Source organism: Anomalospiza imberbis, chromosome 2 (genome assembly GCF_031753505.1).
Source record: "Anomalospiza imberbis isolate Cuckoo-Finch-1a 21T00152 chromosome 2, ASM3175350v1, whole genome shotgun sequence".
NCBI classification, from domain to species: Eukaryota; Metazoa; Chordata; class Aves; order Passeriformes; family Viduidae; genus Anomalospiza; species Anomalospiza imberbis.
This window is the reverse complement of record NC_089682.1, coordinates 9,275,938-9,302,683: the sequence shown is the minus strand read 5'-3', so window position 1 is coordinate 9,302,683 and position 26,746 is coordinate 9,275,938. Positions and strand designations below refer to the sequence as shown.

General features: G+C 36.0%; 1 protein-coding gene across 5 annotated transcripts in view; it reads right to left on the bottom strand.

Annotated features, from left to right (window-relative positions):
• The window catches only part of CFAP47 (cilia and flagella associated protein 47), a 261,132-nt gene that overhangs the window by 204,859 nt on the left and 29,527 nt on the right, over positions 1–26,746 (bottom strand). For all 5 annotated transcript variants that reach the window (XR_010995832.1, XM_068179785.1, XM_068179786.1 and 2 more), the window contains 7 exons: positions 23,121–23,271; positions 20,132–20,232; positions 18,873–19,032; positions 13,963–14,155; positions 12,385–12,594; positions 2,783–2,883; positions 632–760 (listed from right to left, as the gene is read on the bottom strand). Coding sequence is in view for 4 of the 5 variants with exons in the window: in XM_068179785.1 (XP_068035886.1) it covers positions 632–760; positions 2,783–2,883; positions 12,385–12,594; positions 13,963–14,155; positions 18,873–19,032; positions 20,132–20,232; positions 23,121–23,271 (1,045 nt within the window). In the remaining variant the exon portion in view is untranslated. The remainder of the gene's footprint in view (positions 1–631; positions 761–2,782; positions 2,884–12,384; positions 12,595–13,962; positions 14,156–18,872; positions 19,033–20,131; positions 20,233–23,120; positions 23,272–26,746) is intronic.

The following is a 26,746-nucleotide window of genomic DNA, read 5'->3' as shown; positions in this document are numbered from 1 at the left end:
TCAACTTATTTTAGGAAAAAAACAATTTAAATTGCATATACACATCTTAGGAATAGAACAAATGATATATTGAAATCTAATTTCACTTTCAGAAAAAAGTATTATTCAACCAGCAAAAAATAAATTCAGGTATGGCCGACAAAACTATAGCCAGGATGTTAAAAGGATGAGTCTCACGCACAGTTCCAACACACACAGCTTTGCCTGTCAGTCACTGCAAATTCACTTTTAACAGTTTATTGTGCAGGTATAACTCCCACTACATCTATAAGTCTTTGGATTTTCTCCCCTCTGTTAGGCTTTTCACTCCAAAATTCTGATCTGTTCATAACTTACATATTTGAAAAACTGTTAGTTGATAACATCAACAACAATATCATTGCACAAAAAGGTAACTAAGAAAACAAACAATAGTTTTTATTATAGCACAACTAACTTGGGTGACTCCATCCTTGAAGGTGTATTTTAAGACCACTGTTGCAGTTTCATTAATGATGCAAAAATAAAATTAATTGATACCCTTGTGAATAAAAAAAAAAATCTTATTGGGATTTATGAGGAAAAAAAATACAATGTGGAGAAAAGAGGCTTATTCTTTTTAAGATCATTGATTTTATGTGCTGTACTATACCTGACTGAGAATCTTCACAGGTTGAGCCACTAGTTACACCTAAAGAACTTGTGGAATAGCTATGTGAAGGTGATGGTGGTGTAAAACATGTCTGTAAAACAACTTCTCCAGTGCTGAAGTCTTTATTGTCTGTAAAAAAAGATTGAAGTTGCAGTTGAGAAAACATATTTTACTGTCTGTGCTCTAACACATTATAAATATCTACTTCTATATTTTTCTAATTCATGCTTCAATTAATCAAGTAGCAGTTCTTATTTGACTCATAAAATCTTACTTTGGCCAGTAGACTGAGGTCCATAAAAAATGTAATGCATTCTTGGGGTTTTTTCCCCATTAACTGTATATTTTACAGGATGCATCTTCCTGCTTCCTGAAAAGCCCCTATCAGAACAATGCTAGTACAAGAATTCTGTGTCATGAACAAGATAATCTTAAGGACTTCTTGTTCACAGCTGTGAACATTATCAAGCTCTTTCAGACTTGACAACACATATTTTATAAACAAAACTCAGAAGTAAACTTGATCAATCCATCAGTTCTGAAATAGCAGATGTTCTGACATTCTCATGTTGGCCTAAGATAGGATTAAAGGACCCTCTGTTGTCAGTCCAAAACAGTGTAGTTTCCAGAGAAACAAACACACCACTAAGAGAAGCAAGAACTCTCTACGATTATCTTTTAACTTTTGATTGCTGGCACTGTTATTTTTATCACCTGTAGGAAGTAAAACAAAAGCATAGTGTCAGAGTGGAGGCAAAGCCTTCCTGGATACCTTTCAAAGACACTGTGTCTAGATATGGTTTGGTCACATTAAACAGCATTCAACAGCAACCCAGTCTATACAAAAATGACATAAAAAGACTCAAGGGATATAGTAGTAATGACTTGCTTCAAAACTGAGACAAATTGATGTGTGAACAAACCAATAAGCAATCTATGCAGGACAGAAATATCCCAATATTAATGGGAGATCATTTATTATAAAGCCATCACTCCATTTTTGACTTAATCCTCAATGGAAATCCACAACTATCTTTAAAAAACAAGTTTGCAAAAATGGTATATTGGTCACAAAAAATAAAGCAAAGAAACAAAAAATTACACATTAATAAGAAATAATATTTTTTCCCCTTCCTATCTTCATTTAACTGTGCTAAGATCCCTGAATGATGTGGTACTTATACCTATCTTCTTCCATTTGGGTGAAAATGACCAAAACATTACCTGTCTTCTTGCTAATTGCTTTCTCAATTTCCCAAGTATCAATTATCTTTTCTCTTAAATACTCTGACACACTTACTTTAAGTTAATGCACTCTTAGAATTCAGTCTTTGATGGTAAATCTGTCTCAGATCTAAGGACTTACTAGCTTACCTGAAAAACTTCTCTATTTCATCAAAATACATCAGATCACATATACAGCTATAAAAAACAATCATTTACCCCACATCGAACCTGCTTTAAGCAGGACAAGATGGCCCCCAGGGATCCCTTTCAACCTGAATTATACAATGATCCCAATCTTGCCACGAGCACAGCCACACACAGAGATCCCAGATCACTGAGGCAGCAGAGATGGGTTCAGGAGCAGGGACACTGGCAGAGCTTTAGAGACAGAGGGAGGCAGGGAGACTTAATGCAGATAAAAACATTTCTGCTCGCTGACCACAGGTTTTTATTAGGCCTTAAAAGATAGCGGTGCCCTTCTCCCTTCAAGGACAGGAGTTAAAAAACCCTGAAAACTATTCCAACAGGCAAATAATGATCACATTTTAAAATAACATCATGTGGTTTCTCTTTTGCTTTCTTCAAAATATATGATCACTGTCTATCAATACAATTCAAATTAAGTTAACTTATTCTGTAATGTTTTGGCTGTTTTCCTTATTCATATTTAAAATGCTTCACAAACATTCTGTAAGATTTTGGTTTGTTCAATATTTTTCAATAAATATGACCTAATCATTTATATAACTTGTCCTCATTTTCAACAAGAAAACTGAAGCTATTAAAAAGTTTAATTGCAGTGTTCCACTGCAATAAATGAGGGAAAATGCTATCTTGACAATCACATTCCTGTTATCACCTTGAAAACACTGATAATACAAATGGACATAATATAATTTCAGAGGTAGAGTTTTGACTGCTTACTGCTTCTCCAGATAATTTTTTGATCAGAGCAGTGCAATGCCAAGTATGGGTATAAAGTGAGAAGACAATTGTCTGCTGTTCCAGCAACCTGAAATGAGAACCTGTTGAAAACAAAACACAGAAGTTACCATTTTCTATTTACCAATGGCAATCAAGATATTTTTTGGCACAAGAACAAAAGGCAGAGTGAAGATATCAGAACTCCTTCATTCTTCTCTAGTGGCTGAACTGATTCCACAGGTAGGACTGCACCTTTCAAAATGCTGAAGTTTGGTATAGTATTTTCACTTCTTAGTTTTACTGTGAGCGTGGGTGTATCATCAGTCTGAAAGAGTCAGCAGAGATTTAATAAAATAAATTAACTCTGTATTTCTAAAAAGAAAAATAAAAACTACTAAAATTAAAACTGACATTTAATAAGTCTCCTAAAGATGTCTGCTAACTTTCTAAAAATATGTCCTACAACTTTTGTAAAGGGAAGTTTTCTTGAAAAGAAACTTCTATTTTGATGCAGCATTTATTTTATAAGACTTTACAGAAATGTCAAAATAAATATTTAAAATTAAATAGATTCAAATTAAAAACAATAAGATATTGACTTCAGTTGCTGGAATATAATAGAAATCAATGTCAATGCTCTGATGCTCACTGGAGTGTCTGTTCTACCTGCAGCAACTTTATTGATGTGCAGTAATCCACCTTTTAACCCTCTTTTTATACTTCACCTCAGTCTCAGTGTGTAGTCAACAAGCAAATTATTACCATCAATGCAATGCTGGGAGCCATCTGTATTTATGTTCTTAGCTCATTGCAACTGACAGGTAATTAAACTGAGCCTAGTCCTATGTTATTAAATAGCTTGGTTTGTAGTCCTTATTTACTTATTAACTAACATTAATTGTAATTAATTGTTTTGACTAAACTGTCAAAAGTAGAAAGAAAAATGTGTTTTAATTATTCAAACAGCATGCTGATATCCATCTTGCTTTAATAAATTGAGAAATATGCATATTGAAAGTATACCTTGCACAGAATAAATGAATATATTTTCTATTTCCTCAAAACAACAAAAGAAATCTATATTTATTGCAGATCTAGATTAATATTAAAATATATGACAAGACCTCTCAGTTTAATTTATTTATAATATGACAGAATTCGATTTTACTGCTATTTTCTCATGAAATAACATAATCAAGGAAAAAAGAAATGTTCTAAAAGTACCAGAAAGTAGTTTTGTTTCCTCCTTCATACTTCACTCTCCAAACACAACATTCTTGGACACTGCTCTCAAGGCAACTTTTATAAATAGAGAAAGGTTCCAACAAAATCCACAGCCAACTTTCTCACAGGTAAATATTCTCATTGGGATTCCAATTTGATATCTAATGGTCATTTAAGTAAATAATCCAGCTCTGCAATGATTTGGTTTGCTCTTAGGAAATGTTAATCCAACTGGAACCTGGCTGGGGGCAAGGCAAGGGCTCTGGCCACTTGTACTGTGCAGAATAACATTTCTTGCAGCAAACATCATTTCTTTCTGCTTTTATTCAGCAAATAATCACAGCAGCAGAGCATCAGCAGGATAGATGGCTGTGAGAGGTACATCCACACCTACCTACGTGCACAAAATGTACAACTGTACATGCTCAAAACAAGTGTCAGGGCTTGTTTGCTCTCCCTTTACCAACCATTTAAAGACACACAGGATCAATAACTACAACACAGAAAGGTTTGCAATTTCCAACTCATGACTTTACTGTGATAAATGACAACTGTCAATAATCTGCAGGCACTCAGGTGAACTTCAGACAACTGAGTGAGAGGCAGGAGAGGAAGAAAGTTGTACAGAGCTTTATGAAATACAGCTCTCAAGTCACGTGAAAGCAACTCAGATGTCTGTACTAGCACACTCAGCCAACTTCCTGATTTCTCAGTTTGAGGTGAGCACCTCAGCCATATCCATCCTAAACACCAGTTTGGGATTCAGGGAAATCTTCATTCATGCTCAGATTTGCACAGTAATGTAACACGGAAAACTGTGCTTGAGAACAACTGCAGTACATCTGAACCACTTACACAAATTCCATGAGTGAAACTACTCAGAGCAAAGGAAGTAACTGCACAATGCAGAATATAAAGAACAGCCCCACAACAGAATACCTGTGTACAAATAAACCCCTCAGAGCTCGTGGTGCTGCCACAAGCAAAGCCCCTCCCTGTTCCTTGGATGTGCTTCGTTGGCTGCTGTGGTAACACAGAAAGAGATGAACACAGCCAGCCAACAGCAAACACAATGCACATATTGAGGAGGAGGGGATGAGTCCTGCAAGTCAGCAACTGATTCTGCAGCTGATATTGATCATAAGGATTTAACTTCCATGACTGTGGCTGCAGTGAGCACGAGATGGTGGAGGACAGGACTGAAGGATGTAGAAAGGACTGAAGAAGCTGCTGTATGGGGAGAGACTGAGAGGCATGAGTGTTCAGCTGTGAGAAAAGAAGGCTCAGAAGGATCTTGTCTATGTGCACAAATATCTGAGGAGGGAGTAAGGAAGAAGGAGACTCTTCTCAGTGATGCTCAGTGAGATCACAAAATGCAGAGAGTACAAATTTAAGTACAGGAAATTCTATCTCATCATAAGAGGAAAAAAAAAAAAAACCACAAACCAAAACCAAAATCATGAGAGTGGCTAAACACTGGAAAAGTCTGCCCAGAGAAGTTACGGAGTCTCATCCTTAAAGATACTAAAAAAATTAATTGGGCAATAGAGTTGATTCTTTGAAAAGGGGACAAGATGATCTCTGGAAGGTCTTTCCAACCTTAGGCATTCTGTGATAATAAATATCAACTCAGTTAGTGGCCACCTGTCCACTTATCATCAGTAGGTACTTTATTACAGCATTTTCCCAGAAATGCTATTTGAAATAAAATTCAAGAATGAGTCCATACCTAAAAATTTCCTCTGAGATTCAAATAACACCATTCCATTCACAAGGACATGTGGCAGAAAAGCGAAGGTGCTAGAAATTAAGTATTTATCATATGCCTTTGAGGAACTGAGTCAGAGGGCACTAGATAGAAAAGCATTCACTATAGCATACAAATGCAGAAGAGAGATTACAAAGACATGTGCATTCTGTATATGTAAAAGCATCTTGTACCACTGACTTCTACTTACATCATTAATAAAATGATGTCACAAAACTACAAATCTTGCACAACATATTTATTTTGTATTTGCAGCAGAATTTAATTAAATATTAAAAATATCTATATTATTCTATTGGAATGAAAGGCACTTGTACTGCTAGCAAATGTGAAGTCACTAAATATGTTAAATTATTCAGTGTATTTTGTTTTATAATGCTCACTCAAGCAAGTAAAAAATTTGTTATCTACATGAACCATCATTGCTGCTGCTACTCCAGTGTTTATTCCCTAATGTATATTTCCAAAGAACATAAAGCAGGAGGATGGCCATTAAATATATTGTGTTTACCAACATCTGAAACCTGCTGATTATCAAAAGTAAAGCTCCAACTGTGATGACAAAAAAATACCATTCAACATTGTAAAACAAAGCTTATATAGAAGTTCTTTCACTTCTCTTAAAGAAACTCTGGAGTTTTTTTCATTACTTTGTTTGTTTAATGTTTGTGGAAAGACAAAAGAACCCAAATCAAAAGATATTTATCCATTTTAATCTGCTCTATAGCATTTCAGATGTTTCCTAAGTACAAACAAATTATTTGTTTTGTATCAGCGTGCCCCACATGTTCTAAATCTGTTGGCATAGTTAAATAACCCTTCCTTCAACAGTATTCATTAAGAGATGCAGAATATCACTAAATTTCTAATAAGAAAAAAATCCAAATCCATTAGCATCTAACTGACAAATTCCTGTAGCAATATCATTTATGTAAACTTAAAATAATATTTAAGAGAAACTCGCACTATCAGTTTAGGAAACAAAACAAATTTCTTGCAGAATTCATCAGTGACAAAAGAAAACTTTACCTAAGAGTGTGGCATTTTACAGATCTTTAAGAATAAAGAACAAGTTAGATGCTGGGAAGCTGCAATTTAAATATCAATAAACACCTGCCCTCCTCCCTCCCTTGAAAAGTCCTAGAACAGATCCAGAGATGATGGAACTGGAAGAAAGAGGAAAAGATGACCCATGCCAGCTCTGCCATTACTATTCACAAATAAGCAGTTCCCCACACTGAAGAGTCCTTATCCTTTGTAGCAGAAGCTCAGGCTTCCCCAGCAACCCACATAATACAACAATGAATAGTGGCTGACACATAATTTCATGCTATATGTAAGACTTATAGCTGGGAAAGCATCCACTTTTTTTTTTTTTTCTAGTAGCAGCAGTGATGTTAGCACTTAATTCCTGAATAAGAGATGCTTCAGCTGTCAGGGACCATCACAATGGCAGAAAGCCACAAGCACAGAAAAGAACAGAGTGATTAATGGGTTTGGATCATCCTTCTTTTCAAAAGCACTCCCAGCTATCGGAGGTAAAATGCCAACATATTCTTAGGTCAGATGAATGCTGCAAAGCAGCATGCAAATATCAAGAACTCCAATGTTTCCTAGCTCCCTGCTTTCTCATGAAATGTGAATGATATTGAAAGAAATTGACAGCTCCTGCTCTCCCGGGCATGCCAGCAGAATACATGGATTTGACATTTGCCAGCAATGCCTGTTAAAGAGCTGGATGGTTTGGGCATGCTTCCCAAGAGCAAAAGGAATGTTTTCCCCTGTGAGACACTGAGATCTGATGGACTATCAAAACAACTGGAGCCAATCCATAATTAGGTTAGTGACTGTATCTCAGTGCTATCATATTGTTATTAGAGGCTACATTCCCTGACATTCTCTCTTCCTGAAGTTCCAGCCATGAATAATGTGAATAAATTCAGAAATTTCATGAGTTTCCATAGTTTCCCAATGCGAGAGGGAGAGGGAAGAGAGATCTGTAGAACATGGGAGGAAAACACCTCAGCACACTTGTGTCATCAATGACATACCAACTCATCTACACATGTGGGGATTTTAGCATATTTTGCAGCCCAGAGCACCATTTTCTTTGATTGTTTGTTTACTACTTATTTTCAAAAATAGTAAATTAAGTTCTATTTCAATCAAGATGGCAGAAAAATTTATTTTCTGCAAAACTCTTTGTATAATCACCAAATTAAAATATATAATAACAATAATCAGAGAACAAATACATAAACATGCCATGTTTGCAGAGGGTTTTTTTGCAAAATATTTGTCATAGCTAAATATTTCTCCCATTTATTAACTACTTGTTCAAGACAGTCTTAGATTTTATGTTAACTTTAAATTCTGAATTCCTATCAGTCTTATGAAAGGAAGAGTAATTTCTTCTGTTTTGGATTCAAAGGAGCAAAAACAAAGCATAAAGATTTAAAGTGATATTAGAAATTAACTGCATATTCTCATTTAAAGCAGTCATTAAAAGAACATTAATGCACTTTCGTATGTTCCATTTAATGGAATCTGTGCACACAGTAAATTATTGCATAAATGACAACCATATATCTCTTCAGTTTTCTTTTACAGTTACATTTAATATTGCTTTATTATAAAAAATGATTGCCTGTCATCTTTCAAATGTTTTCTGTAAAGTGGCCAAATCCAACATAATCTATTCTCTAGTCAACATTCACTCTGTTTTAAAGCAAAAAAAATCCTTCTTATTTAGGACTAAGTATGGGCTATGTGAATCACTCCTACTGACATTTTAGACCTGAATTTAGAAAAGAAAAATACTACAGAGTCTGAGTAAAGTGCATTGGGTTTGTATGGCCAGGTTTTAGTAGTGGGGGTTGCTACAGGGGTGGCTTTGAGAAGCTGCTGGAAGCTTCCTCCACCTCCATCAGAGCCCAACTGCACCCAGACTGATGTGCCACTGGCCAAGGCTGGGCCAACTAGAAATGGTGGCAAGACCTCTGTGATAATATCCTTAAGAATTAAAAAAAAAAGTTATGGCACAGATGTAATTGCAGGCAGAGAAGAGGAGAGTGAGAATCAGTGAGAGGAGCAGCTCTGCAGACAACAAGGTCAGTGCAGAAAGAGGAGCAGGAGGTGCTCAAGGTACCAGAGCTGGGATTCCCCTGCAGCCCATGGTGAGACCATGGTGAGGCAGCCCAGGGAGGGCACAGGGATGGAGAGATCCACCTGCAGCCCAGGGAGGGCACAGGGATGGAGAGATCCACCTGCAGCCCAGGGAGGGCACAGGGATGGAGAGATCCACCTGCAGCCCATGGAGGACACAGGGATGGAGAGATCCACCTGCAGCCCAGGGAGGGCACAGGGATGGAGAGATCCACCTGCAGCCCAGGGAGGGCACAGGGATGGAGAGATCCACCTGCAGCCCAGGGAGGGCACAGGGATGGAGAGATCCACCTGCAGCCCAGGGAGGGCACAGGGATGGAGAGATCCACCTGCAGCCCAGGGAGGGCACAGGGATGGAGAGATCCACCGGCAGCCCAGGGAGGGCACAGGGATGGAGAGATCCATCTACAGCATATGGAGGGCACAGGGATGGAGAGATCCCCCTGCAGCCCAGGGAGGGCACAGGGATGGAGAGATCCACCGGCAGCCCAGGGAGGGCACAGGGATGGAGAGATCCATCTACAGCATATGGAGGGCACAGGGATGCAGAGATCCGCCTGCAGCCCAGGGAGGGCACAGGGATGGAGAGATCCCCCTGCAGCCCAGGGAGGGCACAGGGATGGAGATCCACCTGCAGCCCATGGAGGGCACAGGGATGGAGAGATACACCTGCAGCCCATGGAGGGCACAGGGATGGAGATCCACCTGCAGCCCATGGAGGGCACAGGGATGGAGATCCACCTGCAGCCCATGGAGGGCACAGGGATGGAGAGATCCACCTGCAGCCCATGGAGGGCACAGGGATGGAGAGATCCACCTGCAGCCCAGGGAGGAAACCCAAAATGGAGCACGAGGATGCTGAGAGGAAGCTGTGAATCCATGGGAGGCCTGTGCTGGAGCAGGCTCCTGGCTGGGACCTGCAGACCTGTGGAGAGAGGAGCCCACCCTGGAGCAGGCTTCCTGGTAAGACTTGTGACCCCATGGGGGACCCAGGCTGAAGCAGGCTGTCCTTGAAGGACTGCACCCCATGGCAGAGGGACCCATGCTGCAGCAGTATGGGGAGGACTGCTGCCCATGGGATGGACTCACATTGGAGAAGTTCATGGAGAACTCTCTCCCATGGAAGGGAGCCCATAGTGGAGCAGGTGAAGGACTCCTCTCCCTAAGCAGAAATAGAAATAATGGGAGATTAATTGACCACAACCTCCATTCCCTGTTTCCCTCCACTGCTGGGGAAGAAGTAGAGCTAGGAAGAAGGAAGGGGTGAAGGGAAGGTGGTTTTAATTTTTTCGTTCTCATTATCTTGCTTTGATTTTTCTAGTAATAAATTTAATTAATATCTCTAATTCAAGTCAGTTTTGCCCATGAGGGTATTTGGTGAGTGATCTCTCTTCTGTTCTTACCTCAACTCATGAACCTTTTATTATATTTTCTCTCCCCTTTCTAGCTGCAGAGGAGAGGGACAGAGGCTTTGGTGGGCACCTGAGATCCAGCCAGGGTCATCCCCTATGGAGTGTTTTTCTCCTCAATACTCCTGCTTTGAAATATGCCTAGAACTGCTTCTGCTTAGAAGTTAAGGGGGTTTTCTTCTAAATAGCTGTAGAATACAATATTTTACCAACCTCTGAAAATCTTGACTTGCTTATTTTAATAATATCCCCAAACACGGAATCGGAGTTGAAGTTCAAAAGTTTAGTTCAAATCATTTTAAAGTACATGTTATCACTTTGAAAATGGAAATATAAAGAGAGAACACCTGACAAATTAATATATCTTCAGCAACTGATACTGTGAGATTTCACGGCCTATTAAACAGTCCAGGAACTTTTTCAAGACCAATTAGCTTTTATAGGTGTTATAAAAGGTTATAGATTTTATTGTTTTATTATTACAGATTGAGAAGACCCTGAAATCTTGTCTTTCTAAAATACTCAAATTAAAAAAGCAGTTTAAATTCATTAGATACACAGTTTGAAAGAAATTATTCAAATGTTTAGATAATTAGTTGAATCAGGTTTGAAGTTTGAACACGTTGCAAAGGGCTCCCATGGGGGCTGGCAGGAATGAGGGAAAGATATGCAGAGAACAAGAAATTCTAGCTACCTCTTATTACAGAGTGCAATATCAAGGCACATAATACAAGCAGTGTTATCCAGATTTGGATTTATCATGGAATTATCATGTAGCTTATCACAAGAAGGAAACAGCATTACAGAATTGGGTGCATACTCAGACTTTTCTAAGTGAAGGAAAGAATTATTTATGGTTACAATAAAAATAATTTCATCTGAAATCCAATATGAATAATATTCCCACACTGACCAAAGACACACACATAATTCTTTTATTTCTGCTCAGGTTTTCTAACAGCTGCTCCTAAAGCCCACCCACAACTCAACTGCCTGTCAGAAAATCCCATATACATTAGCAAACTGCTGTTAGGACTTCTGTCCTTTAACAAATACTTTATTTTGACATTTTAAAACCTAGCAACAATTCTGAGATGATTTGAAATTCTGGAGCATGAATTTTTTCACCCTCATGAGCAGGAATGGCTGTTAAGATTACTTAGATGACTTTTATTTGCTATCCTTTTTAAAAAAATACATTCAGTTTGCCCTTAAATTGAGGGTCATATTCTTTATTTCCTTTTAATGGCAAATATAGAACAAATTTTATTACACAGGAGGAATTTTTATTTCTCTATAACAAGGTTTGAGAAGCTGCTAGTGCATCATATAAAAAGTTATTAAAACTAAATATTGTGCCTGCTCAGAAGCTACATTTCAGACTTTGTCATAAGCTTAAAATATCCTTTTCTTGTAATTACAGAAAACTCTAACACAGACTTATGAATCACACCCCACACAACTATTAAATACTAGGATTAATTAAAATAAATAACAAATAGATTATTGGCTGACAATCTATACAGAAAAATATGAACTATTAACCCAGAGAGCAGCAATAACTTAAATATCCATAACCCTTGCATCAAAATAATATAAAATTTAGATTTATGTTTAGAAAAAGTCTATTCAAAGCTGCAGGGTGGAATTATTTATTCCTCAAAATAGTTGCTTTAGTGAAAATACTAAACACAGGAATGGCTTTAATAGCAACAGTGCCCATCTTTCTTCCTCTTGCACTCACCCTCTCATCCCCTCCCTGGCAGATCTGAACATGAGTTACAAGTAGATACAAATGAGATCTTGAAACAAGACCTTAAGATGGACACTTAGATGAATTTTACCTTAGAAATCAAAGCGGAATTTTTTAGTTCTGAATATTAATTCAATTGGAAAAAAAGAAATTAATATCTATCTTCCATTTTCTTCAGAGGATTCTTGTGTTCCTTTACCCAACCCTTATGAGTTCTGTGTCTTGTATCCAACTTGGTCAGTCTGGAACCTTCCCCCAGGAGAATTTGAATTGCACACATTACCTGTTGTCTTCTTGATCAATGAAGAGAATTTCCCCTAAAAATGACATTGGCTTAGATGATCTGAAGCTGATACGGCAGGTCAGTTCATTAGTTGTGCCATCTGATGAAAGAACTATATTTTGTCCCTCTGGGAACTGCACAGAAAAAGGGCAAGTCCTGGTACCATCTGCAAGTTCAAGTTCAGGAAGTCTAACTCTAATTCGTGATTGCCTGTGTCAAACATAAACAGTAGGTGTTTGTGGTCACAGGATTGCAGTAATAAAGTTAATTCATAGATTCTCACATTCACAAAACTCTTTCACAGTTGCATACAGAATAACAACTTTAGTTTTCAAGTGCAAATCAAATGAAACTAATTTTAAAAATAAAATTCTTCCATCATTTAGATGCTAGTTTGTTTTCTTTGTATGTATCTGAACATTTTGTGCTGACTCACAATATCTGAACATCCAAATGAAATTTCTACTAACTGTGCTCCAAACGGCATAAAGAGTTTTCTGAAACTTAAAACTTGCATTAGTGTTCATTAAACTGCACTATTGCACAAATAGGTTGAAGCAAGTTATAAAATAGAAATATTAGGGGTAAATTTGTGAAGATGCTGAAGATACTTCAGTATGTAGTTATGTAGTTACAGGTTTCAGCTCTGAAATAAGAACAGCAGTCACTCCAGGCCCATGTGGAATCCCTTCAGTTCCAACCACCGAGCTACTGACAGCAGACAAATCACTTGATAAATCAGCACAACTCAGACAAGACAAGACAATAATAATTTGAAGGTAATTTAATTAATTTACAACAAAAGGAAATTTTTTTCTCTAATTCTAGTATCGAAATGATACCTACACAAGCATAGCAAACAAATATTACTGCTATTTACTAATTATAAACAGAAAAATTAAATCTTAAAAACTTGAATAGTTGCAATGCTGAGTTATACTACATTATATGAAGATTACAAAAAGTCTCTCTTTTAAATTCAAGTACCGGGATGAACTGAGTGATCCACACATAAATAAAAAAAAATAGATTTCTTATTGAAACAAGTGGCAGGATTAAAACATTTCTGCTGTCCTTTTCAATAAAACCTCACCTGGAAAGAAGGAAAAAAAACCACCAAGAACTACAACCTCACCAACTGTTCAATTAGCTAAACCTCAAACCAGTGGATTAGAAAAAATAAAATGATAGAAAGATTTTATGTTATCACAATGTGAAAAATAGAAATAAGACTTAAAACCTTAGTATCTGATTAAAAGCAACAAAAAATCCTAGAAGAGTATCTGCTTTTAATTTTTTTGCTATCCACAATAATTTTATATTTCTGATATAAATTCATAGAGTGAAGATATCAGAAAATAGACACTTCATGAAGCAGGTACGTTTGAGGAAATGACATGGGCTTGTTGAATATTCAACAATATTAATTATATTAATTTTCTCTAAAATATACAGATTCTTCTGCTGAGCATAAAATTAATACTAACATTCACAAACAAATATTAATTCATTTTTCAGAAGTGAATGAAACAACAACAATTCAGGATTACTGTAACAAATATACTTTCAGATTTTTACCTTATAAAATCCCGTGGAATGATAGTGATGACTCCTTCAGTTTCCACACCCAGAGGAACAGGCATCAGCATTAAAAAGGGGGGGTGAAAATCTATTTTTGGTGACCTCAGCGTGCCAGACAATGTTAGCATGTATCGTGATGGACTATCATTTAGATACATGGGTATTTCAGATGTGTATATCCCAGGACAAGCTGTTGAAAATATTTTAAAATATATATATTACCATAAATACAGGAATGTAAAAGAGTTATAGTAAGAGGTTTGGGGTTGGAATTTTTGTCTGTTAATAATTTTTTAAAAAAAATTTAGTACTGTTTTGTTTCTCAAAATGTAGTTTAACATAACATAAATATTGTATGAGAAGAGTATTTATTAAGAAAGCTCAGAATACTTGCCTTTAGCAAACCAGAAATGCACTTTTTTTAACTTGTCAGAATTTTTTTCTAACTTCAATAAATAAGTTTGTTGCATTAATATTCCATTATATATAATATCAATACAACAGCAGAATTTTAAGAATTGTAGTCATACTTTGAATTTCACTAATTGACACAGCCAATGCTTATTTCATAAAAAGAGTAACTATTGGAAGCATCTGACTGCCAAGACAAGGAAAAGTTGGTACCTGTTAAGAGTGGAATTATACCACTTCAAAGATGGCTCCAAAACCTACAGAGTGGCCAAGCGGCCTCACACAAGCCAGCAGGAGGTTCCACCCTCCACTCAGAGCATCTCCCATTTCACAGAATCATTTAGCTTGGAGAAAATCTTATGAATCAAGTCCAACTGCAACACTAATATCGCCACATCCACCAGAAAAAAGGGAAGGGATGACCAAATATCCTTCTCCAGGTGCTCTCTACAGCACAGCCGGGAATGACAACAGCAGGGATAAAGATTTCCTTGTGTTCTGCCCCTTCTCAGGCACCTTGCTTCTTGCTGCAAGGCAGTTCTCTCTAGGATGGAAAAACACTTTTTTTTTCACTGATACAGGGAGCAAAGTACTTCCTTCCACAGCTATTAAACTATGAAAATGACATTCCAAACCATGCAGTGTCATTTATCCAACCCTCAGTCATCCTCACCTGCTGAAAAGCTAACAAAATCAGCAATTTTGAGGGCAAGCTAATGAACAACTCCTGGATTTAGAAATAAATCTGCAATAATGTGTTGTAAAACAACCCAAAAAGTTTAGTCTTTCAATCTTTGAGAAAAAACACCCTTTCCTTTGATTTCCCTCAGTTAGATCAGTATGGAGACATTCTTACCTAATAATTAAGATAGCAAAAAAAAAAGTTGTATTTTGTGTGTCAGCATAAACACACACACGTCACAGAACAAAATACATGGCAGGGTCTTTTGAGATTATCTCAGATCACTACTTCCGCAGACTGAGAAAGAGCTGTCACTGTTTACATAGAAAAAGAAGAAAATCTAGTGTCTTCTAAATACTTTATCTTTGTCCCTTCCTGTAAGAGCTAATTTCTTTTCTTAATGGAGGTGATAGTAGAGGAGCTTCATGGACACTGTTATGTCACCAGAAAATGACCTGTGGATCCTTTCATTTCAAACCAGCAAACATGAAAATGGCAAACTGAAAACCAGCTCTAAGAGGAATCTGCTGCCCTGTTTGCAACATCTGACTAATTCTGTGTTAAATGTAAATCAGCTTGTAAATCAGAGACAATACTGCTGAGAAGGCTAAACAGATTCTGCCTCTAGGTTTTGACACAACAGGAACACATCTTCCTCTGGCACTCTGTCCTTTCATGAAGGAAAGCATCAGTAAAAAGTCATGTAGATGGATGAAGAGACAGAGTATTTCTGAAAATCTCGTAAGAAAGGATGTTCTATACAAGTTCCCCCCATGTACCAGCCCATCCAGCTGGGCTGTAACAAAACCATATTTCTGGTGTCCTCTTTTCACCCATAAATACGACAAGGTGAAGTGAAAGGGGATAACCAATAAACATCATAGGGATGGAACACAACGAAGGAAGAAAGTACAGGAGCATATGTCAGTACCAAAGAATGTGCAATTTTCACTAACTCACATTTTTAAATATTTGTATGAACTGCAGTTTCAAAGTTAGACAATAGAACTGTTAAGCTTTTTTCATAGAAACTTTCCATTTACAATTTCCATGCCAAAGAATCCCTGGCTCACCCAAAGAGCAGAACAGACAGTGACTATCCTGCCTCACTGATCATTCTGTGTGTGGATCCACACATTTACTAACACCAAAATTCAGCATAGAATGTAAACCAAGAAATTACTGCTTATGTCAGAAACACCAGGACAATGCAATACCACGATCATTTTAAAAAGACACAAAGACAATAAAACATGAATTCTGTCATTTATTAAAATTAGTTCATTAGTTTGGAATGCCTAGGACCAGTGATTTCAGGATATTTCATGTTCAATAAATTACTTAGAAATTAATGAGAATTATGTCCTGAACTGGCAGCTGAAGCCATTTATTCTACTCCTCACACCTTTCATGACCACTGTCAAAGCCTGGGTTGCTGTTTCCATTCTGATATATCATCATTAATTTCTAGTCCAGCAGATGTGAACATTTTACTTAAGGATATTTGATAGTACTTAAAAATTTATCAATCAAAATCTGCCACAGGCTAACAAAATCTGTAGAATTATATGGGAAATATTTTCTCTTCTCCAGGAATATTAACTGAACAATATATTTTCAGAGTTTATGAGAGAAAGGAAAAACACCCTCTGCTCTTCTCACTCTCTTAAGTTTCTGTTACGTGGCTATGCAGTTCCTACATTTGTCTGCCAAAAGCACATTTGTAGTTTAGTTGCCTTGGACCTTATGACAATTCAGGTGTTATGGTATCTATATCCTTTCAACATTAATAGGTACCACTGAGCAATTTGCATCCAGTGAAATACAGACTTCAAAGCAGAAAAGCCACAGACAGCTAGAACTTACATGCATCCTAAAAAAAAAAAAAAAAAAAAAAAAAGAAAGAAAAAGAAAAACTCAAAAGTAAACTAATAGTTTCACCACAGAATTTGTTAAAGGTCATAGCTATTTAATATCTTGCTGTTGCAGAAAAAAAAAAATAAAAAAACAAAAGAGCACACAATGAAAGTATCAAAGTTGTCATTTGTGCCCATTACACAATCATCACATCTTCCAGCACCTCTGAACTCCCAGTAAGGGAACCCAAGAGCACAAATTCCTTGTTACTTCCTTTGCTGCAGATAAATTTTTTCATATCAAAATTAGTTACAGTGAAAACATTTTTAGATTGTTATGCATTATACTATAAAACAGCAGAAGAGGATCCTATTCGTGTCTTCAATTCTTGAAAATCTCTATTTTTAGAGTACTTTTTTAACAGTTAGCATGATTTCACTGACATAAGCTCCTCCAATTAATTAAACATTGCAGTTTATTATAGCATTTTGTACTCTATCACAACTGCTGCAGCATATTTAAATAAATTACCCTAATGCACACTCAAAGTTCATTTTACAGTTTGTTCACCCCCCCCCCACATAATACAGCTTTACAGCACAAGCCTATGAAAGTGATTAGCACCCCATGTTCATTAACTAGGTCTCCTGTGTGGGTTTGGATGTAGCTAAAGCTCTCTTACAAGAGAGAGTAAAATGCACTGAAGGTAAAGCATAAATAGGATATAAATAAGGGGGAAATACTTAGAACATTGAATTAAGGGTATTTGATCATTACAGTTATTTATGATTTTCTGTAAACAAAAGATATGGGAACACAGTGAAAATACAGATAACTTCAAATTACAGTAATTTATCAGTCATATTCATGTATATATACACATCTGCATTTACACATACAATTTATCCAGTAATTCAAAATATTGGCTTTTATTTTTATGCTGTTCTCTGCTTCACAGTCTGCAACAAGCAACTTCAAGTAACATGTGCAATTAAACACTGCACTTGCATATTCACAACATTTACAGAACAATACTGAATGCAGTCTTCTCAATTTATCATACAGAGTCACGGCAAGAGCCTTATATCTCTATTTTTCTTTATTTATATTAAATTGTTTCTAATGCTTAATTGAGGTTAGAGATTTCAGGGCTATGATGAAGATTAACAGCATCATCTTCCTTTAGGATAGGGATGCTCATTTGCTGACTCAGCATCAGATCCAACTGACACAACAACTTTTCTTAACCTTGACAATGCTGCAGCCCCAAAAGTACTGCACTGAAACTGTCAACAGGATGGGGTTCTGTGGGCATCAGTTGCATTTGCTGGTGGGATTTATCAGCTCAAGTACAGTGCTACATTCTATGAATCTTCTATATCACTGTCTACTCGAAACACCTGGCTGGGAAAAAGGTAGAATCTTAATTTTCCTGTTCTTCTATTCCTTTTCTAGAGTTATGTGGTTGATTATCATCTTCCTTTATTCTTTCAAGTTTTGTTAGAAATCTATTTTACATGTTTTTTCTTAGGGACTGGTTGTCTGACCAGTCTACTCCAAAAAATACCACAGACAAGTGATTTTATATCTTACTGCAGCAGGAAATTTCTATTCTTATCTAAATTATGGCTATTTAAAGTTTAAAAGCATTCCAAGTACCTTGGAAAGTTTTACTACCTAAGTCAGTCAACCCAAATGCACCGGAAGTAGCAGCACTGAAAATGATACACCTATCCCAGTCCTTGATGTGTGAAAAACCTGATGCTTTCTATGTGCAAAGCAGACTTTTCAAACAATGCAATTTCAAAAACAATGATTCCATATTTTTTGTTAGGTCCACCAGAAGGAAAAAAAAAATTTGTTGATCAAAATAAGTACAAGTATTGATTTCTCATAAAACCTCATTTAAACATCCCTATGCAAATGGCCAATGTATAGAATTCATAAAATTACTTACGAGGCCAGAAGGACACAGAAATACTGACTTCTTCTTTTTTACAAAGACATCCACTCTTCAGACTAAATCTGAAAATACCATCTTCTATATTTTTGTCTGCCTCATCAAAATTCAATTTCCATGTTACACACTCTTTTGAGAGACACTTCAGGACAAGGTCCTGTAAATATTTTCAGAAAAGGAGTGATGTTGAAAGAGGGAAAGCAGCAAACACTGTGATACTTTTCACATTGCTTTCTCCTAAGCATTCTTTATGCAAACACACCAGAGGGAAAGCAAGAAGAACTGTTTATTATATCTGTGGGGTGCAAAGGTGAGTATGTCTATCTGCAAAGACTAGATGCTTTCCAGTCATTCACCACATTCACAAAGAGAATACTTTCTTTCCAGAATGTAAAAACATCATTTAAGTGAGGTAAATAGATCAAAGCATCACAGTGGGAGTGCTTAGACAAATGGAACAAGGACTTATTCCAGATAAAAATGAAGCACAGTAAGCACTAAATACATGGCTCACATGGTTTAGACTTACAAGTGGAGATGTTGAAAATGGAAGAAGTTCAGAATAGATTTTCATTACCCATTCTTTCAATTCAGTAAGATGACAATGGAAACAAGAAAATAAAATTAAATTCCTTTATCTCAGAGTTACTCTCTCAGCTTTTGAAACATGCCTAGCTAGGAAAATGCCTTGACTTTGCATTATCATTGTTTCTTGAATGCACTTGAAAAAGCATTTCCAGTGTTTTCATCATTGCCAAAAATATTTCTTTCTAATTTCTAACCAAAGCCCTCAGGAATTAGAAACAATAAATTATGTTATGGTATGTTTTGCATTCATACAAATTATCTGTGTTGCAAATATTAAATTTAGTGCCTTTCTTCTCCTATTAAACTGTAAGTCACGACAAGGAATTTTTTGGGAGAGTTGGGAGATTTTGGGACAGTTGGCACAGTCAGTACCATACAAGGCACTGAGATAGCAGTTTCACTGTTTGGCCCATCATGGCACAAATCAGTTGCATCTTGGCACCATCACTGTCTCATTTACTGGTACAGGCAGATGCAGAAAATCTTCAGAATTATACTATTCATATCTATTTCTTACACAATTCATGGTCAATTTCTCATAGAGCCCATATTTTGATATTGTCAGAGTTAGTAGAAACCCAATTTTAAATTTTAGAAAAAAATTATAGTGATGAAAAGACAAACATGAAATCAAAAGCTGAAGAAAATGACAATGACAATGTCATTACCTGAGAATTCACGCTCCTATCAGCAGTACTGGAACACATGTTACTTGAATGTTGTTCAAATTTAAATTCCATTGAGGAGAACTCCAAGAATGGTTGAAGTACTATTGAAAAAAATAATTTAAAATGTTTATACAGCATCACTTGAAAATATTTTCTCAAAGTACCTTCATAAAATCATTGTTTCTGTACGCATTTAAGGAAAATGTTTCTCCCCTTTTTGACTCCCATACTATATACACGAGTTTTGTAATTTAACTTGGTCTTATTATGACTCTTTACTCACATTAAAATTATTTAAATTCTATATCTACCAGAATTATAGCACCTCTCCTTCATATCACAAGAGCCACATGATCTTCCTTCTGCAGATGAATGCACTTACATTTCTGATAGTAACCATGAGACAAGACTTGGAGTATTTTTTATATAAAAGAGTATTTCTCCTAATTTCATAGAGCTTTAACAAAAAATCATCACAACATATGAATTTTTAAAGTGTGAGTTTAGAAAAACAGAGGTATGTGTTTCCACAGCCTCATATTACTTCTTGGAAAGAGCACTGGAAATGAACCTAGCAAGCACACAGAATCCTTTTACTAAAATCTGCATGTCTGATCCACTTCCAGTGTTGATAAATTCTCTTGTCCCCCTAAAAAATCCAAAGAATTTCCTAAACACATAGATCACATTACGTAAATAACAATATTATCTGTATTTCTCTAAATCATAGGCACATAAACTCTATAAAGTAATATTATTTCAAAGGAGGAAAAGAATTTGCTGGAAATCTTCCACTGACACACAACCACATCACTCACAAAATCCTCAGCTCTCTCACAAATTGCCTGTACCAGGAGAACACAGCACAACTTAAACTGTCAGGTAAAGGGGATTATCTACCCAAACAAAAAAACTCTGACTTGGATTATTAAAATATATTTCAGCTCCCACAAGGCCATTACTTTGATAGTACAAACTTCTCCTTTCTACCAGGCTTAGATTAGACTTGTGTCTTCTGTTGAGTTTTCTGTCCCAGTTTGCTTGAGATTTTTCTCTTTCAGTTCTTTCTTCCATACACATAAACACTTTAGGAAGGAAAATTCCTGTAAGTATTTAAGAGACCTGCTTTCCTTCCCAAGTGCTGAAACAGTTTATAAACTTTGTTAAAAAAAAAAATCAAAAAATAGATTTCTGATGGATTGGAAACATATGGACTACACTGAAGTTAAAAGACAGGGCTGACTACCCCAATCTCAGAGTGATTATTTCTCAGGGTGAACAACCCTGAGTATAAACAGCAAATATAAGATACTGATTTAAGTGCCAACCACACTGTCCCAGCAGTCTGAATCCCAGTCAACCACAACAACTATCCCAAGAAAACAGAAATTGCAAAAGCAGAAAACTAATGTGCCATAAAGCATCAAGCAGTGAGAATTAGGCATATTTGCCAAATCAAAACTTAGAACTTGCAAGATACTTCTTACTCAATTTTAGTTTTTAACATGATAATCTGAAATTATTTAATAACAGATATTTTAAAGTTGTCAGAATGTAATCAAATCATCAAGTTCTTCTTTTAACAGTAAAAATAATCTGGCTATTTGCCTACAACCATATGATTATCTGAAATACTGAGTTGCCAAGAAACTTATTTAGACTTCTCTGCCTTCTCCCAGACCATTAAGATTCTCAGTAAGAATTTAATTTCAACACTCAAATTTTAATAGAAGCCACACTTCATTTTATCAATTTCTTAGACTAGAAAGTATTATATATTCACTTTTCTATTATGTTACTTGGCTGATACATGCACTTTGAAGAAATTCTACATAGCAGAAATATAAATTTATGATAAAATTTGGATAAGATTGTTAATTATCCATGAGATTTAGTGATTGCATCTATTTCACAAAGCAGGGGAAAAGGAAATAAACAATTTCTTTCCTCTTCACACCACTTAAATCACTTCTGCACTATAAATTTGTGACTTGGATTCATATTTTCATTTAGTGATGTGTTTCCTAATAATCTCAGATACATATGTACATTCACCTTTATTCTACATGTTCTCCAATTACATGTATTTTAGAAAAAATCAGTATGAATTTACTTCCATGGCAAGATCTAAAGAAGGTCTCTCAGATTTCTTTGATATTTTAAAAGATCTGAAAAGACTTAAGAGAAAAACAAAAGGAAAGAATCAAATATACACAACTCTTAATAAACTGGAGATGCTTTTACCCCACTTTACATATTTAATTGACCAAGCCTTCTTAAGTGCTCCCAAGAGGTTTAAACATTACACAAACATCATCCTAGAAAGACACTCTGTACTTCACTCTCATCTCAAATAAAAAGTGGTTGTAAATTTAAACTGAGATTAGGAAAGCCAGTGTATTCAAATATTCACAATTTAGAGATCTACATGACAGTAAGAAGACAGGAGACTAAAGAGAACCCCAAATTATTTCTAAGAAAAGCAGACAAGAATTATATAAGATACCAATTTCTTTGCTGCAGGTAAATGGCCTGTAACTTTGGCTATTGACAACCTCTGACAAGCCAGATGACATGAGGGCCATTCAGAGGCATTTTAAAGGAGTTTTAAATACAGCTAGAGATCCTAGTTTTGACAGAAGAATTCTACAAAAGAGTATGACTGACATTCTACTTTTCTACACTTTTCAGAGGAACTGCTGTAATTACTGGGATTTACATGATATAGTCTAGAAATACTAATAAATGGATAGACACTAAAAAGTTTTGGTAAACTATTTTTATATAAGGCAAATACAAAAAATATTTTCTCGACATCATGATTAGGTATAGAAAGCTCAGCTTCAAGCATATTTAAAAACACAAATCAAGAGTTTCCAAGAAATGTACAAATCATACAAATTCCAATTAAGTACCCATTCTCTGCAAAGCAAAAGTATCACTCCAAATATATGTATCCAGCAGGTGTTTAAAGGCCTGGTTCACCCACCAGTAGCTCTGACTTTACAGATGGGCAGAGCTGGGATCTCCGGGGGTGGCAGAGGCGCGGGGCCACCGCGCTTTGGAGGCACGGCAGGAACTGGAGGTGGGGAACTGGCCCGAAGAACAGCAATTGGGAGAATGAAGTCATATACTGCCATCTAAAGGGAAAGAAAATACTGTGGTCATTTTCCAAAAAAAATCACAGGTACCTCCTGAACCATCTGATTTTTGCTGTTTTGGCGGAATTATTGCAATTTTGGACCTGCTCATGGTATTAACATTTTGGACCTGCTCATTTACTGGAACTCAGAATCAGTTCTCTAAGTAAACAGTGCCCAGGTATTTTCCCCCATTAAGCAAAAGCTCTATGACCAAAAGTATCAGGGTTATCAGCACAGCTACAGACAAGGCTTCTAGTGAGTCACAGTGTCGTGTTCCACTCCTGCCACCTGCATGAGTGAAAAACAATAGGAGCCATAGCCCAAATGCAAAAGCTCATGTGAGCAAAGAGGGAAAACAAAGCTACATCAGCTATGGAAGCCTTTCTCAAAGGCTGAAGAGCAAAGGTCAACCATTACAGTACACCCAGCATAAACAAAATGGGCACTGAGATCAAAGGTGAAACATGAGCTAAAATTGAGAAACCTTGGGGAAAAGAATAAGTCTTAAAACCTTTGTCACAAAATGCCACTGATTTCTAGGAGTCTAAATTCCACTGATTTTGATCCTCATTTTATCTGTGCTATCACATTCCCAAGTAGGGTTTCAAACTTAAGAAATGGTGTGTTTTGTACAGAATCATCTTTTTTGACAGAATGTGCATCAGAAAAGCCAAATTTATTTCAAAAAGCACTTTCAAAGAGATATTTCTTGCTTCTTGCTCTGTCTTTCCAAGGACCAACATACTAAGGTAATGTGTTCTCCAGACAAAATGTAAGAATAACCTTAATAAAGGTAATGGAAAAAAACCCCAAAACTTCTGCACTAAAACCAATGCCAGAGTCCTTCAAATCCTCATTTGACCTTGAAGGCCACTGAAACCTTAGAAAGGAATTAAACCTATAAAATCTTCATGCTGCTTAGAAAAAGCAGTAAAACCAGCAATATAAAGATGTTATGAATCGTTTAAAAGCTTTCAAAATCTGCAGAAAATAGTGCATCATTCTTCACTTTCACATCTGTGGTAGCAAGCAGAATATATAAATGACAGGAAAGAAAACCAAAAGTGCCCTAAGCCAGGGCACGAGGCACAAATCCATCTCTAACACTTAATGAGAAGCAAGCACACAGCACTGGGAGCGTGTGGAGTTCCAGCAGGGTCTGTGCCACACAGTTACACACTTCTGGAGAGTGAGGTGTGTGCTGAGCCTTGTGGAATGGTTTGTCTTTTTGTGCTCAGCTCACAAGGAAAGTGTGGAACGAGGGCAAGATTTGCAGCAAGATTACCACAGTCCCTTGTTTTATGTTGATACTTCAAATCTAATAATGATTAGATTTTGTAACAGGCTTTTCAAAACTGACATTTAATATTTTTTAGTAACTGAAGCTCAAGATATGTCAAAAAAATGAGTAAAAGTCTCCTGCTTTGAATTATATACTCCTCTATTTTTAGTACCTCAAGTCACCCACATAAAACACTGCATCAAGTTACATCTTCAAAATATGTTCTTGTAACAAAACTGATTTTGTTTAAGTTTGGTGAGATTAAAATGTTTAGTCTATTATAGAGTTCATGACAGCACTGGCTGTGCAAAGGAGAGCAGTTTTGCGCTGCAATTGTTATTCATCAATGCTGGTATGTTTAGGCCAGACAGCAAAAAATGGAATTCCTTTTTCCCTCTCCCAAAGCAGTAAATCAAAACCTGTTTTTCATCTCAACTAACAGGAAAATTTTGTTTTTTCTTACTATACAACAAAGGGGTTATTTTCTAAGAACTGGCAAACATAAGCAAATATGTGAAAGACTCAATTCACTACATGAAGATCATGATGTTCACTGAAAACCTACTTTTGCTATGAAGTACAATGGTAGGAATTCATGGCCAACATAAGCCATAGTTCAATGTATTTATATAATTGAGAACAAATCATAGATCTTTTATTTTATTCATACATTAACTGCACATTATGTAAACTACATTACAAATGAAAAATCCTTTAAAAATTCTAGGTAAGTAGAAATCAGATTATAATACATACACATTGCTGAAACAGAATTAAAAATTCATTTCAGTTATTAGGACTTCACTTTGCAAGTAGAATCATTATGTTTCTTTCTATAAATATTTTAAAAACTTTTTATGATTAATTTTTCATTTTTCAAACTCCATAATAGAAATTCCCTCTTTTGCAAGAATACATACTTTAAAGAGTAATTATAACACTTAAAAAATTAAATCCTTAGACTATTACTGGACTTATTCTTGCTTTTTAGATAATTTATGACTACTTTATAGTTACTTATCTATTGAGATATTTTCCTGAAGCTGCATTTAACTCCACACAGTAGAGAACACGGGAAGGACAGGAAGGAAGCAGCCTAGAGAGAGTTCTTTCACAAACACTCCTGTTTGTTAATATCATTATAAGAAACATTTTTCCTGTCCTGATGTACACTGATTATGCATGTTGTTTGGAAAGGAGGAATCATCTACAAAGTCAGAGTCTTAGAATCAAAATACTTCAAAAGAAGCTTTAAAAAGACAGGTGAGACAAAGGAGCTTTTTGTTGTGTTTCCACATGGAACACCTCCAAAGGATGCCAGAAAAAGGATGCTGGTCAGCTTGCCACCAGAAGTTAACTCTTCAAATAAAAATAACATTCCTGGAAACTTTTATTCAGATGGTGTCTTAAAATACTTGCAGTTTTTTTTTTTTCACTAGAATTAATAAACAAACGGAAGCTGATGGTCATAAAGAATCTGTGAGATTAAGAAATCTGCTACCAAAACACATTTCAATTTATGAAATAGGTTTGATACGAACAGTTTGGTAGCTCTGAGCTCAACACTGGTGAGCAAACATGGCTGAATGGCTTCCTGCCTTGGCCCTAAACACCTGGTATAAGACAAGAAACAAAAGGGGAAGAAAACCACCCCATGAAACATTACAAGTAAAATAGTATTTTACATAAAATTCATGGATCAAAAATAAACTGAAGAACACTTATCAGGTGGCAATCTGAGAGTAGAAAAAAAAGTATTGTTGCTTTCAAAAAACACTTTCAAATCAGTTATTTCATCTTACTAAGTATCCCAAGGCAATACTATATCTTAGAAAGTATAAAATCTATTTCTCTAATTATTATTCTATTAGAGCATGTATTCTCAAGGTTGAATAAAAAATTTTGCTAAATCAGAAATCATATTTAACATCTCTCTAAAATTACAGTGTTTTCTTTCACAGTAAAACTTCCCAGGGAATTGCATATGAATCAATAAGCTAATTTATTACTTAGAATTGCATTACATCTTCTGTAAAAGATAATAATACTCTTGTATTTATCATATAATACCATGCACATTGTTCAAGTATCTTGAAGCATTTGTGAAAAGGTTGACCTTAAATTTTCTTTATTTATATCTCTAATATATAAGTTCAGCAGGGATACAAGGAGACAAAATGCATTCTACAT